Below are 14,030 nucleotides of genomic sequence, written 5' to 3'. Positions count from 1 at the left end.
GGAAAAGCCTGCAAGAGGGTGGGAACCCCACATGGCTGAGTCCCTTGGAATCCCCTGAGAGCTTCACATTCTCATGTGAGCCTCATTCCTGATCTTTGGAGGAAAGCATTTAGTGTTTCAAGAGATGCTAGTTGTAGATTCTTTTGTAGATACCCTTTACCAAATTCAAAGAGTTTCTGGTCCTAGTTTGCTGAGAATTTTCATCATGAATGGATGTATTTTGTCAAATGCTTCTACTGCATCAATTGACATGGCCATGTGGTTTTCTGTATAGATTATTAATATGGAGGATTACACTGACTGATTTTTGAATATTGAATTAGCCTTGTATTCCTGGAATAAACCTCTTTTAGTTGTGGTGTATTATTTTTCTTATATCTTGCTAGATTCAATTTGCTAATATTTTGTTGAGGACTTTTACATTTATGTTCATGACATCTTAACAATCTTAAATGTTTATGCACCTAATAATAGCTAAAAAATACATGAAGCTGGGCTTCCCTGGTGGCGCAGTGGTTGAGAGTCCGCCTGCCGATGCAGGGGACACGGGTTCGTGCCCTAGTCCGGGAAGATCCCACATGCCGCGGAGCGGCTGGGCCCGTGAACCATGGCCGCTGAGCCTGCGCGTCCGGAGCCTGTGCTCCGCAACGGGAGAGGCCACAACAGTGAGAGACCCACGTAACGCAAAAAAAAAAAAAAAAAAAAAAAAAAAAAAAAATACATGAAGCTAAAACTGATAGAACTGCAAGGAGAAATAGACAAATCCACAATTATAGTCTGAGATTTCAATATCCCTTTCTCAATAATGGATAGAACATATAGGCAGAATATCAGCAAGGATACAACAGACAATCTGAAAGATACAAACTACCAAGGCTCAGTTAAGAATCGAAAACCGGAATAACTCTTTATCTAGTAAAGAAATTAAAATTTAGTGAAAATATGTTTTCATAAAGAAAACTCCAAACCCAGATGACATCACTGGAGAAGTCTACCAAACATTTAAGGAATAAATAATACCAATTCTACACAACTGATTCCAAAATATTGAAGAGGAAAGAATACTTTCCTACTCAACTCATTCTATGAGGCCAGAATTTCCCGGTTTCCAAAACCACCTAAAGACCTTAATAGAAAAGGAAACTACAGATCAATATCCCTCAGAAATATAGATGCAAAAATTCTAAACAAGATTTTAACAAACTGACTCTAACAATATGTTCCATCATGACTGACTGGAATTTATCTCAGTAATGCAGGGCTGGTTTAATATTTGAAAAGAAACCAATGAAATTCACCATATTAACAAATTAAAGAAGAAAATACCCATATGATTGTCACACTGCAGAATGTTTTGCCCTAAGATCAGGAACAAGACAGGAATGTCCACTTTTACCACTTGTATTCAACACTGTACTCGAGGTTCTAGATAGTGTAATCAGGCAAGATAAAGAGATAAAATGCATCCAGATTGGAAATAAAGAAGTAAAACTGTCTATCCACAGATGACATGATCATTTTCATAGAAAGCGTGATTAAATCTAATTAAAAGCTACTAAAACCAACAAGTGAGTCTAGCGAAGTTACAGGAAACAAGCTCAATGTAAAGAAATCAGTTGTATTTCTATATACTAACAACAATCAAAATTGAAATAAAAACCAATTTCCAAGAGCATAAAACATGAAATACACAGGAGTAAATCTGACAAAAGAAATGAAAGATCTGTATACTGAAAACTACAATATATTGCTGAGAGAAATTAAGACCTAAGTCGGACTTCCCTGGTGGTGCAGTGGTTAAGAATCTGCCTGCCAATGCAGGGTACATGGATTCGAGCCCTGGTCCAGGACGATCCCACATGCCATGGAGCAACTAAGCCTGTGTGCCACAACTACTGAGCCTGTGCTCTAGAGCCCGCGAGCCACAGCTACTGAGCCCACGTGCCACAACTACTGAAGCCGACGTGCATTAGAGCCTGTGCTCCGCAACAAGAGAAGCCACCGCAATGAGAAGCCCACGCACGGCACCAAAGAGTAGCCCCTGCTTGCTGCAACTAGAGAAAAGCCCGCGCGCAGCAATGAAGACCCAGTGCAGCCAAAAATAAATAAATAAATTTATTTTTAAAAAGTTAAGACCTAAGGTAATGGAGAGATTATATCTTGTCCATCAGTCTGAAAATTCCAAATTGTTAATGTGGCAATTCTTCCCAAATTGATCTATAAATTTAATGTACTCTTAATCAAAATCCCAGCAGTTCTTTCTTTTCTTTTTTTGTAGAAATTGACAAGCTGATTCTAAAATTTATATGGATATGCAAAGAACCTAGATTAGACAAAACAAGATTTCAAGAATTATTATAAAACTACATCACAATAGTGTAAGTAGTATTGGCATAAAGACAGACAAATAGATCAATGGAACAGAGAGTCCAGAAATAAACCCACAAATATATGGACAACTGATTTTTGGCAAAGGCATACAGGCAGGGGCATAAGAGCCAGCAAAGGCCAGCGTGACCACGGTACCCTTACCAATTAATTGCCTGACTACTGGGGGATATGTGCCTAAGAGTAAACTCACCTGAGAGAGAAGTCCAAAGGCAGATGAGCTTTCTAGGCCAGGTGAGAAGCCTGAACACCATCAATAAAGACTGAAAGCACAATTAAAATTTTGGGATCAGTTGGCATAGAAAGGCAAACTTGGAGGCTTCTGGATAAGGAAGAGGGAGGAAAAAGGGCAACTCCTTCGGGTGATGGAGCTGTCAAGAACCTTCCTTCCTCTCCACCACTTCAGGTGAATTGCCCAGATATGCCACCACTAAGTAACAGCTATCTGAATACATGTGAGTGTGTGTGCAACAACTAAATGTCCATGTGTAGTATCTGAAGGAGTCTGCAGATTGTTGGGAGTCAAAGTTTAAAATCATATACTTTATCAATGAGATTTACATGAATGTTCCTTTGCAATCATGTAAACTTCCTTCATGTTTACCAGGCAGTGATTTCGAAAAATTACCTCACAGGATATTTATATTTACAATCTACTTGTGCACTCATTGTGGTCTACTGTTGGTCAGGAACACCAAAGAAAAGACCCTCCTTTCACCCACAGCCTGAGTCTCCAGCCTCAGTGACCTCTGAAGTTGCCAAGCATGTCAGGGCCTGCCAGGTTCCATGACTTAGCTCATTATGTTCCTTCAGAGACTGCTACATCTCGCACACGTGGGTACTTACACCACATCACCTCTCATGGATGATGGTCATGGGGTTGCTAAGCTTTTCCTTGAGTTAAGGGATTCAAGGGAACCAGCAGTCAGCAACGTAAAGAAACAAGCAAAGGCAATGGGAGCAAAAAGTCACAGGTTTAATGCCTGGAATAGCTTGACAAGGGTGTGATGTTGGACAAGTTGGAAATACTCTCAAGCCCCTTTTCATATATGTATGATTATTTTTCCTAAAGAAATAATTAAGGAAGTGGGTAGGGAATGATCCATGAGGATGTCCGCTGCAGCATGGATGATAATCTAGAATGAATGTGTGAGACATATATATGTAGCTATATGCACTAAAATGGCAGAGAGGTTTTTAATGGATGCTCGAGTTATAAGATTGATTCTTAATTCTCTTCCCAATTTTACTTTTTGTTTTTACTATGAGCATGCATTACTTGAATAATAATGTTAAAGCTTATTATTTGTAATAATGCAAATTCAGATACTAGTGTCCATCAGAATAGCAGAAAAAGAACTAATGCTATACCCAACAATTGCAAGGTTGGAAGAAAACAGGACTTCTTGTACGCAAGCTGGAGTGTAAAATGGTTTCTCACTTCTTTGAGTCATCTAGCAATACACATTAAAAACGTTTAAACGCCCACTCTCCTTTCACCTAGCAATTCAATTTCCAGGAATACATCCTAAGAAAGTATGAGAAGAGCATGCCACAGCACAAGTATAAGATGTTCATTCTAATTTTACTTGCAATATTAAAAAGACCATGAGCAAATCAACGTAAATACATACACAGTCATGTATCTGCTTAAAACCATAGAATCACACTAGAGTGTTCTAAAGCCTTTTTTTGTACTACTTAACTTTAATTAACGGATATCATTCTATATCAATACATGTTAATTTATCTAATTCTTCATGGGCTGCAAAACTTCCATGGTCTAGTTTTACTGTAATTCATATGAGCGAGTACATTGCTGAACACACAGGCACTTTTGAGTTTTCACTTTTGCAACTGTTGTGTATTTACTGCAGTCTACTTGGATGAATATACCTTTAGGATGAGTTCCAAAAGTCAGATTGCTGGGAAAGGGTGCTTAGTGCATTACTAACTGAGAGACACTGAGAGTAGTAGGAGTTTCTCACGAACCTCTAAACCTGCTTCCTCCCCACCATCTAATGGGGTGGGGACGGGTTGCACAAGCTGTTGGGGCTCAACAAAGACACCCCTCATGCACCCTCTACTGCTCTCTCTACACAAGGCTGGCTGTTGGGATTTCCCCCAACTTCAGGTGAGGGTGATGGTTGCGGGTAGTAACTCTCCCAGGTCGGGCGCATCCCCAGATCCACAGGGCTGGTACCCGAGGCCAGAAGGCCAGAGCACTCCTGGCCACCATTGTCTCCCTCTGGAGCACACACCTGTGGTCAGCATGTAACCCTGAATCTTTCCTTCCTCCAGGTATTGGAAATGGGCCGAGTCATCATCCCACCCACCGCACAGCCACAGCTGCCACCTCACCACAGCTTTATCGTAGCCTCGTGTCTGTGCGTCCCGTTCACAGCTGGCTCAGGTAGCATTTCCCATACTTCTCCCATTGGGTTTCTGAACAGTCTGCACAGAGCTCACCTTCGGCCCATGCACCACCTGGGCCTTGACCTTGACACCTGCTCCACTTCACACTGGGCACAGCTGCCAGTTCCCACTCTTGATAGTCATCTCTGTGGCAAATGGATGTACAAAAGGTACATCCTTTTTTTTTTTTCTGCTAACGTGAGGAAGGGGAGCATGGAGGGACAGGAGGGGATGCCTTGTAGCCTCCCTCAGTGGACCTAGCAACACCATTATCGCCAAGCGTTAATTCTACCCAGAGTTGGGTTAACTTATACTGGGATTTAAATAATGACAGAGATAGTGGCACTGGCCAATTCTTCATGACTGAATTATTTGTAAGGAGCAGCTATCACTTGTGTCATAAAACAAAATGAAATGGTATCTACAATCATCACAATGATACAAGCAAGGGCTTGGGAGTACCCAATTGTCCTTGGTGAGAGAGCGTGCTCTGCACTAATACTACCTGAGGATGAGGTCACCCAGGAAGGCTTGCGGCACTGGACAAGTCAGGGTTTCTTCTTCAGTTCAGACTCAAAGCTCTCACACAGAAAGGACCCCATCTTCCCTCTAACTTCTTCGCAGTGTCCTGGAGAAATTTGGTCCTACTCAGAGAACATAGCTGCTGCATATAGACAAAGCCCCAAGGTCAGGGAGCTGGGCTGCAGATGGCCTTTCAAGGAGGGTAGAAGAAATGACTAAGAGCCAATGAAAGTGCTTTGCATGAGGAGAAACAGACTGAGGTTAGCACCCACAGTTTATGCTGATTAAAGACAATGTGAACTCAGTCCTTCTCAATAAATCTTTATTTCATACACATAAAAATCTGAGTTGTAGAAGCAGCTCCTGACTAGATATTAAAACTGGTTATCCCTGATTGGTGAGATCAAGGAAGAATTATATATTTGTACTTGGCTCTAACTCTATAGCTTGTCTATATGAGAGGATGGGGGAGAGGGAGGGAGAAAGGGAGGGATGTGGCAATTCTATTTTTGCCACAGGGATCTTTCTCTCAAAGAATATGTGCTTCTCTAAAGGTAACCTGCAGGGCCTGGGAACTGTCCTGGACATGCAAGTACAGAAAAGGGTTTTTTTTGGGTGGGGGGCAGGGGTAGGGAAAGGCCGGGCAAACTCCTTCCTGTCCTGCAGGTACCCACCTACCTTTGTTCGCCCAAAGCAGGAGCAGTGGGCTGCTGTCCTCCCCCTCCCCTCCCCTTCCCTCCCCCCACCCCTTCCCTGACAGCAGAGGACCAGACCACCTAGGTGATGTCGAAACCCTTTGAGGTGCACCAGGTGCAGAAGACCTACAACCCCGAGGGCTGCATCTTATCTGCTGGGTTACCCTTGGAAAACCAGATGTCTTTGGAGCCCTGGAAGCTCCTGACTTCAGGAAAACAAAGCATATTTACTATCTGAGAGGAGGGTTGGTGGTGTGGTAGTGCTGGTGAACTTTTCCAGAGCCTCCCACTTCTGAGATCATGCTGCACATACGCAATGCCCCATAACCGGCTGTTTCTAGTTAATAACAATGTGAGCAGCACCACTATGACAGCAAACATTCAGCATTCGTTTTGATGGACAGCTATATTTCAAACGTGCCTCGGTTTACTTCTATAGCAAGTCCGTGACCATGCTTTTATAAATTAAGCTGCTTTGGAAGTCCCATGTATCTAAATCTTTGTTCACATCCAATATAGTTACCTTAACATAAAGTTCTAGAAGTAGAAATGTTGGGTCACAGGATGTTTTAAGGCTTCTGTATTTGGATTTATTAATCCTTTTCTTTACATTTTCTGGATCCCTCTCGTGCTTAAAAATGCCTTTGTACTCTTTCAGACCCTAAAAGCTTTCACTCATCTCTGGGGAGACTAAAGACTCTCTTGAGAGCCACTGAAGCAGCCTCACTGAGAGAAGAATTTGAGAGTTCAATCAGGGCTGGGAACATTCTAGACACAGAAGAACTGAAAGATTTTTGGTGTGGAGAAGGGAAAGACAAAGTCCTTTTGGGGACTGGGAAGCAACACTCTCTTCCAGGCAGGGCGGAGCCTCTACCTGGTCAGAGAGGGCTGCAACCACAGCCCACGTGACACACACATTACTGCGTCTGCCTGTGGGAGTTACCTTGCTTACCTCCGAGGCTTGGGCTTGGCAGGTGGAGACGACTCCGCAGAAGTCGCGTTTAAGTGGCAACGAAAGGTAGGTAGCATTTTCATTCCCTTTCTGATTCTCCACCAGGCTCTCAGCTGTGTCACAGCTGGTGTGTGAATAGATGTTAATGAGTGTGAGCCAGCGGGATTCGGGTGGGTGGGTGCAGCGCGATACTTGGCCTCCCGGGAGGAAGGTCCTTGAGGTCGTCGTCTTTCTCTCTACAGGCATCGTGGCTATGGCCCTTTGCGGTGGGGCGGAGCAAGGGAGAACGGTGGGCCACAGAGGGGAGAGGGGCAGTTGAAAGCAGAGCGAGTCTTGGGGCCATTACTTGAGGTATCTGAGCCTTGGATGCACCAGAACTGCAGACAGACCACACATCCGGGACTCTTTGGTCCATGGGGGGGGGGGGGCGGGGAAAGCAGCCCACGCGGCGCACGCGAGACGCAGTGCGCATGCCCAGGGCTGCGCGCCTTCCCGTCGGCCCTTGTGCAGTTTGCGTGCGTAGCCGTTGAAGGTGGCGTCTTGGCGTCTCCGTTTTTTTCTGCCTGGCTGAGACTCACCGGTAGGTCCACAGATCTGTCCTCCCTGGAGTTTAAGTGTGCGTGCGTGTGAGGGGGAGCCAGTGGGCTTCGGGCGGGTCAGGCGGTGCGATCTGTGGCCTCTGAGGAGGAAGGCCCTCGAGGTCGTCGTCCTCGCCACAGGTGTAACGGCCGCCATAGCTCTCGTCCTGGTGGCAGGAAAGGGAGGGCGGTGGGCGGCGGTGGGCGGTGGGCGGAGGGCGGCGGTGGGCGGTGGGCGGAGGGCGGCGGGCGGCGGTGGGCGGCGGGCGGCGGGCGGCGGTGGGCGGTGGGCGGTGGGCGGTGGGCGGTGGAGGGTGGAGGTCAGGGGGGTCAGATGAAGGTAGAGCGAGTCATGGCGGCGTTATTTGCGGTATCTGGGTCCTGGAGGCCCTGGAACTGCAGACAGAGCACAGAATCCGGAGTCGGCAGTGGGAAGCTGGACGTGGCTGTATATTACAAAATCTCTCCATATTGGAGAGTTCGGGAGTGAAACTGAATCTCTTAAGTCGTACTTTTTTTTTTTTCAATCAAGTACTTGAAGGTCCCTTCTCTGCCAAATTGGCTGTGAGAGAAACAAAGGGGTTTGCTGACAGCCTTATTTGATGTTATTGGCAAGCAGGCAGTTATTATTAATTCAAGACTTACTTTGGAAATCTCACCAGATTTAAAAAAGAATTTCCAGTCAGCATGGTAATAGTCCAGTATAGTCTTTTTAAATTACATTCTCCAGTTCACCATTTTCTACTTTCAGTGTGAAATATGAGTGGACGAATAAGATCAAGATCTAGAGGAAGGGGTGATGGTCAAGAGTCTCCCGATACGGCTGAACCTGTGGTTGTGAGTGCTTTAATATCTTACTTCCCTTGGCAGAAATTAATAAAAGAAAATCGAAAAAGTTGTTGAACCAATTTAGATCTGTTGTATAAAGGGCTATCTTGGGCTTCCCTGGTGGCGCAGTGGTTGAGAGTCCGCCTGCCGATGCAGGGGACACGGGTTCGTGCCCCGGTCTGGGAAGATCCCACATGCCGCAGAGCGGCTAGGCCCGTGAGCCATGGCTGCTGAGCCTGCGCATCCGGAGCCTGTGCTCTGCAAGGGGAGAGGCCACAACAGTGAGAGGCCCGCCTACCGCAAAAAAAAAAAAAAAAAAAAAAAAGGGCTATCTTGCTGAGAATGGTTGAATGGTTGAAAAATGAATCTCATGACTGAGACATTGAGCAAGTAGACTTATATTCTGGCATTGCCTGGATGTGTATATTGATATGAGCCTGGAAATCGCCTCTGTGACTTCCCTGTTGTGCTTATTAATTAACAAATAACACAGAGCCCAGAAAAGATGAAAATGGTTTCCAGAATTATTGGTCCTTGCAGATAACTCCTTTCTTAGATTATTTTCTATATAGGAAGAGTAACTTTATTAAGAGTACTTACGGATAAAGATATAGGAAAAGCCTCTTCAGATTGGTGATTAGTTACGTCCATGTAGTATGTATATTTGTGCCTTCTCTTGTTATAGTATTAATAACAATACTTCTTGTTTGCACCTCCCCTCTCCCAAGGCCCCAAAACTAGGTGGCAAAAAATCTCAACCAAAGGAACCACCAACTGAGAATGTGGATATCGAACCTGGACAAGAGAAAGAAGGAGGAACGTCTGTGGTTCAAGGTGAAGGGGGATGGAGAGACAATTTGCATTTCATTTATGATGTTATACGAGTAATAGGTATGAAGGGTTCCCTGAAAATTGGCTGGAAACCTGTTTGGTAAGGGAAAGGTATAGTTTGCAGCTGACTGCAGTCCCTCTCTGTGATAAGTTTTCCCTCTTTCAGCATTTTACCCACCTATGTTTTAAATTATTTGGCATTCTTGGAAAATACAGTCCTTGCCAAGGCTCTAAATTAGCAAATCAAAGGAAGCAACATTAAATGTAGACAAAATTATACACTATTTTTCTAGTTAAACTTGATCTTTTTGGAATGTTGTTTTCAGGGTTAAGTCATGGCATCAAAAGTTTGAGCAAACCTAGGTATATTCTGGTTAGCTCTTAGATTGTAATTTAAAATTTTTTTCATAATGCAGAGAAATAAAAAATGAAATCCTTTCCTAGTTGCTGTTAAAGTCTTCAATATTTTTGTCTTCCTGAGCCATAATTTAGTTGTTACATATTCTTTTTAACTTTTTACTTAGAAAAGTTTTTAAAAGTACAGAAAAGTTATAAGAAAGCACAGTGTACTTCTGTATCCTCTTTACCTTGATTCAGAAATTGCTAATATTTTGCCATATAGTGTCCTTGCTTTAAGTATTAACATACATATTATTATTGCCAAACCATTTGAGAGTAAATTTCAAATACAACTCTTTACTCTCTAAGTAATTCAATAAGTGTCTCCTAAAAACAAGGGTATTCTCTTACATAACCCAGTACAGTGGTCAAATTCAGGAAATTTAACATTGAGAAAACATGATTATCTAATATGTAGTCAGTTGGTCTAGTAATGTTTTTTATAGCATTATTTTCTCCTGATCCAGGATCCAATCCAAGACTACCTGTTGCATTTAGTTATCATCTCTCTTTGGATTCCTTTCGCCTGGAAGTGTACCTCAATATTTCTTTGTCTTTCTTTGTCCAAAGGATTGACATCTTTTGGAGTCCAAACCAGGTGTTTTGTAAAATGTTCTTCAGTTTGGGTTTGTCTCATCTTGCTATTTTTAAAGACTTTTTTTTCACTCATTTATTGAGGCCTGCTTGGTGGCAGGTAATGTACTAGGTGCTAAGGATGTAAATACAAATGAGAATGATTTCTGAGTTCACAATTTCTATCTTGAGTTTCTCGTCAGAGAAATTCACGTAAACAAATGGCTGATCTGATGAGATAATTGCAATAATAAACGTGTATGTAGGTTACAAATGTGACAACTAAGTTTGTTTTAAACAGTTTTAGAAAAAAACATGCTTCACAGAGGAGGTAATATATGAGAAACACAACTTCATTTTCTAGCAAAAAACTCTTTAGTGCTCATTGCATTCTTATGCATCACATTTATTATAATACTAACCTACAGTGCTTTATTTAATAACATTAATTTATGGTTTACCACTTATAGTAATAACTCTCTGTTTACATCAACCTGAATTGGAAGGTGCAAGCCAGGAAATGGGTCTGGAAAAGACTGGGGGTGAGCACGGAGATGGCCCTGATGTGAAGGGGAAGATTCCACCTAATCTAGTGCCTGCTAAAATTCCAGAAGCAGGTATGTTACCTATTAAGAATGCAAGTCATGGAGTAGTTGTTTTCTACAATATTTTTATACTTTAGTAGCAAATCGCACACACACAGATTATTTGAAAGGTAGTTCAGACACCAAATGCTTGATTCAAAGACAGAATCAGGAAGAAATAAATTGTCAAGTCCATGTTGTTGAATTATAAAACATGAAAGTATTATTACTTTGGAGTAGAAGTCCTTTAAAACCCAAGGCAAATGATCAAATACTTTTTAAAGTATATAAATTAACGTACCCCAGTGCTAACTGGATATCTAAACAATACAATAATATTGATGTTTTGTTTTTTAATTTGCCAGAACTGTTTCTCAAAAATCACTACCTTTTAGATGCCAAAAAATAATATGGATCTGTATGTTTTGGCTTTTCCAGGTTGGTTTGTTGTTGTTGTTGTTTTTGAAATTGTGAGCCAGGCTGAGAAATGGTAGTATTTCTCCTCACATTTTAATGTCATATATGATGGTCGTGGCTTAAAACTAGTGTGACCATGTAATTTTTATCATCCAAACTGGGATACTTTTGAGAGTTAAAGGGAGTGCCACTACTGCTTACTCCAGGACAAGTGTGGATGGAACAAATGCCACCTTTCTATATATAGGCCATATAAAGGTTAAGCTGGATCATTGAAGTACTTTTGCACAAAAGAGACAAACCAAATGGAATGCTGTTCTTTGTCTTCTCTTTGAACAGTTCCAAGTATGACATTATTATTTCAACTAATATATGTAATTAAAAGGATACTTAAAGTCGATGCATTTGAATAACACTGGATGGATTTGCTTGCTTGTTTTACTTCTTGGAGTTTTTGTTAGGTTGATTTTATTTTAACTGAAATCACTGGCAGTTTTTGTTCTCTACTTAAATTATCTTTAAATAGGCTCATAGGATTTAATTTGTTCTGGGCTTGAGAAATCTATGTTTCTTCATACCACCAAAAAGAATGATGCATTAAAAAATTAGTGCTTATATGCCTGAAAATGTACATGTAGCATAGAAGCCTGTGCAGTTGTCAGGGTTCTGGTTTTAGTTTCATGTTATAAAACCAAAACTGTAGTGTGCTTTGTGTACCTTTTTTATTGTCTAAGTAAAGTTCTGCTAAGTAATGTACAACTGTTATGTTTATGTTTTAGGTGATGGACAGTCATAAGTTAAAAAGAAGACAAGCTGAAGCCATAAATGCTGTTGTTATATTGATAATTTGGCTTGTTAAATTCTCTCAATAAAGTTTTACAGTTTTCTCGGAAGAAATCATGCACATCTTTGGTTCAGTCTATTCCTAGGAACTTGATACTATTGTAAGTGGTATCTCAAAAGACTCTTCATGTTATGTTTAGAGCTGGTCTGTAGAAGTGCTATTTATTTTTGTATAATGATTTTATGTCTGGCAACTTTGCTAAACTTATACTAACAGTTTATGTCTACATTCTTTTGGATTTTCTACATACCCAGTCATACTGTATGCAAATAATGACAGTTTTGTTTCTTCCTTTTAAATCTTTCTACCTTTTGTTGCCTTACCTTATGACACTGGCTGGACCCTTGCAGTACAGTGTTGAATAGAAGCGATGACAGTAGACATCTTTGTCATATTCCTGACCTCAAAGGGAAAACTTTCAACATTTCACTATGATGTATACTACAGGTTTTTATTAGATCTCTTCTATTAGATTAAGGAAGTTCTTTTTATTCCTAGTTTGCTAAGAGTACTTACCATGAATATTTGTTGAATTTTGTCAAACGCTCATTCCTCATCTATTGAGGCGATCGTACGATGTTTCTCCATTAATCTGTTAATGTGGCATTCCTAGGAAAAAAACCCCAATTTGAGTCATAATATATTGTCCTTTTTCTGTATTGTTGGATTCCTTTTCCTAATGTTTTGTTTAGGATTTTTGTATCTTTGTTTATGAGTTAGATTGGCCCATAATTTTTTAATGTACTCTCCATATTGTTTTTTAAAATTAATTAATTAATTTATTTGGCTGTGCCGGGTCTTAGTTGTGGCACGCGGGATCTTTAGTTGCAGCATGCAGTATTTATTTCCCTGACCAGGGATCAAACCCGGGCCCCCTGCATTGGGAGCACAGAGTCTTAAGCACTGGACTAGCAGAGAAGTCCCTCCGTATTGAGTTTTGATATCAAGGGTTATTCTAGCTTTATAAAGTGAGTTGATGTAGATAGCTTCTTTTTCTATTTCCTAGTAGAATTCATCTAACATTGGAAATACTTCTTAAATGTTTGATAGAATTTGTCAGTGAGGCCATCTGGGCATGGAGTTCTCTTTTTAGGACAGTTTTTAATTAATGAATCGATATCTTATTTTCTATTCTTCAGTCAGTTTGGGTAAGTTTTATTTTTATAGGATTTGGGCTATGTTATCTACATTTTCATTACACGAAGTTGTCCATAATATCCTCTCATTATCCTCTTAATGTCTGCAGAATCTGTAATGATACTGCCATTTTCATTCTTAGTACTGATAAATTGTGCCTTCTCTCTTGCATTTTAAATCAGCCTCACCAGAGGTTTACTGATTTTTTTTCTAGTCTTTTCAAAATAAAACCAAGTTTTGGCTATGTTGACCCTATTCTGTTTCATTTCTCACCTTTATTATTTCTTTTCTTCTTTCTCTATTTAATCTGCTGTTCTTTTTCTAACTCCTTAAGATATTTGGCTCATTAATTTTCAGCCCTTTAAAGATACTTTGAAATTATAATATTCTCTCTAAATAGGGCTTTAGCTTCATCTCACAAGTTTTGATATGTAGTATTTTTGTTACTCAACTCAAAGTATGTTCTAATTTTCATTCTGATTTCTTTGGACTTTGGATTACTTCTAAGTGTATTTCTTAACTTTTAAACATTTGAGCACTTTCTAACTTTTTGTTATGCAGCATAAATAACTGATAAAACTGTTTAGAAGAGATACAGCTAAAACATAAGAATTCAGAAAAGTTGAAAATAAAAGGATGGGCAAATGATATTCTACACAGAATAACTAAAAATAGGCTTTGAGATAAATAGGCATTTCTAGAAATAAGGGATACCTCATATAGAAAAATTGAAGTTATCAGGAAGATTTAACAGTTTTAAATATGAACCTAATAGCATGGCTTCAAAATGTGATGGAAAAATTGGCAAAACCACAAGGAGATATCAGTAAGGATATGTAAGATTTGTATGTCATAATTAACAATTTT

The 14,030-nt window shown here is 40.6% G+C and overlaps 1 protein-coding gene across 1 annotated transcript; it reads left to right on the top strand.

The window, feature by feature from the left end:
* Nucleotides 1-8,309: 8,309 nt before the first annotated feature.
* On the top strand, nucleotides 8,310-12,071 carry LOC308609423 (P antigen family member 4-like; the record flags this gene model as incomplete). Its single annotated transcript, XM_081223096.1, has 4 exons — nucleotides 8,310-8,387; nucleotides 9,107-9,212; nucleotides 10,652-10,798; nucleotides 11,962-12,071. The coding sequence occupies 4 exons, from the start codon at nucleotides 8,310-8,312 to the stop codon at nucleotides 11,976-11,978; spliced, it is 348 nt and encodes a 115-aa protein (XP_081079222.1). The 3' UTR covers nucleotides 11,979-12,071.
* Between the last annotated feature and the right edge of the window lie 1,959 nt (nucleotides 12,072-14,030).

This window comes from Mesoplodon bidens (genome assembly GCF_964165515.1).
Source record: "Mesoplodon bidens genome assembly, chromosome: X".
Taxonomy (NCBI): Eukaryota; Metazoa; Chordata; class Mammalia; order Artiodactyla; family Ziphiidae; genus Mesoplodon; species Mesoplodon bidens.
The sequence above is the reverse complement of the archived record's forward strand: the minus strand, read 5'-3'. Positions and strand labels throughout refer to the sequence as shown.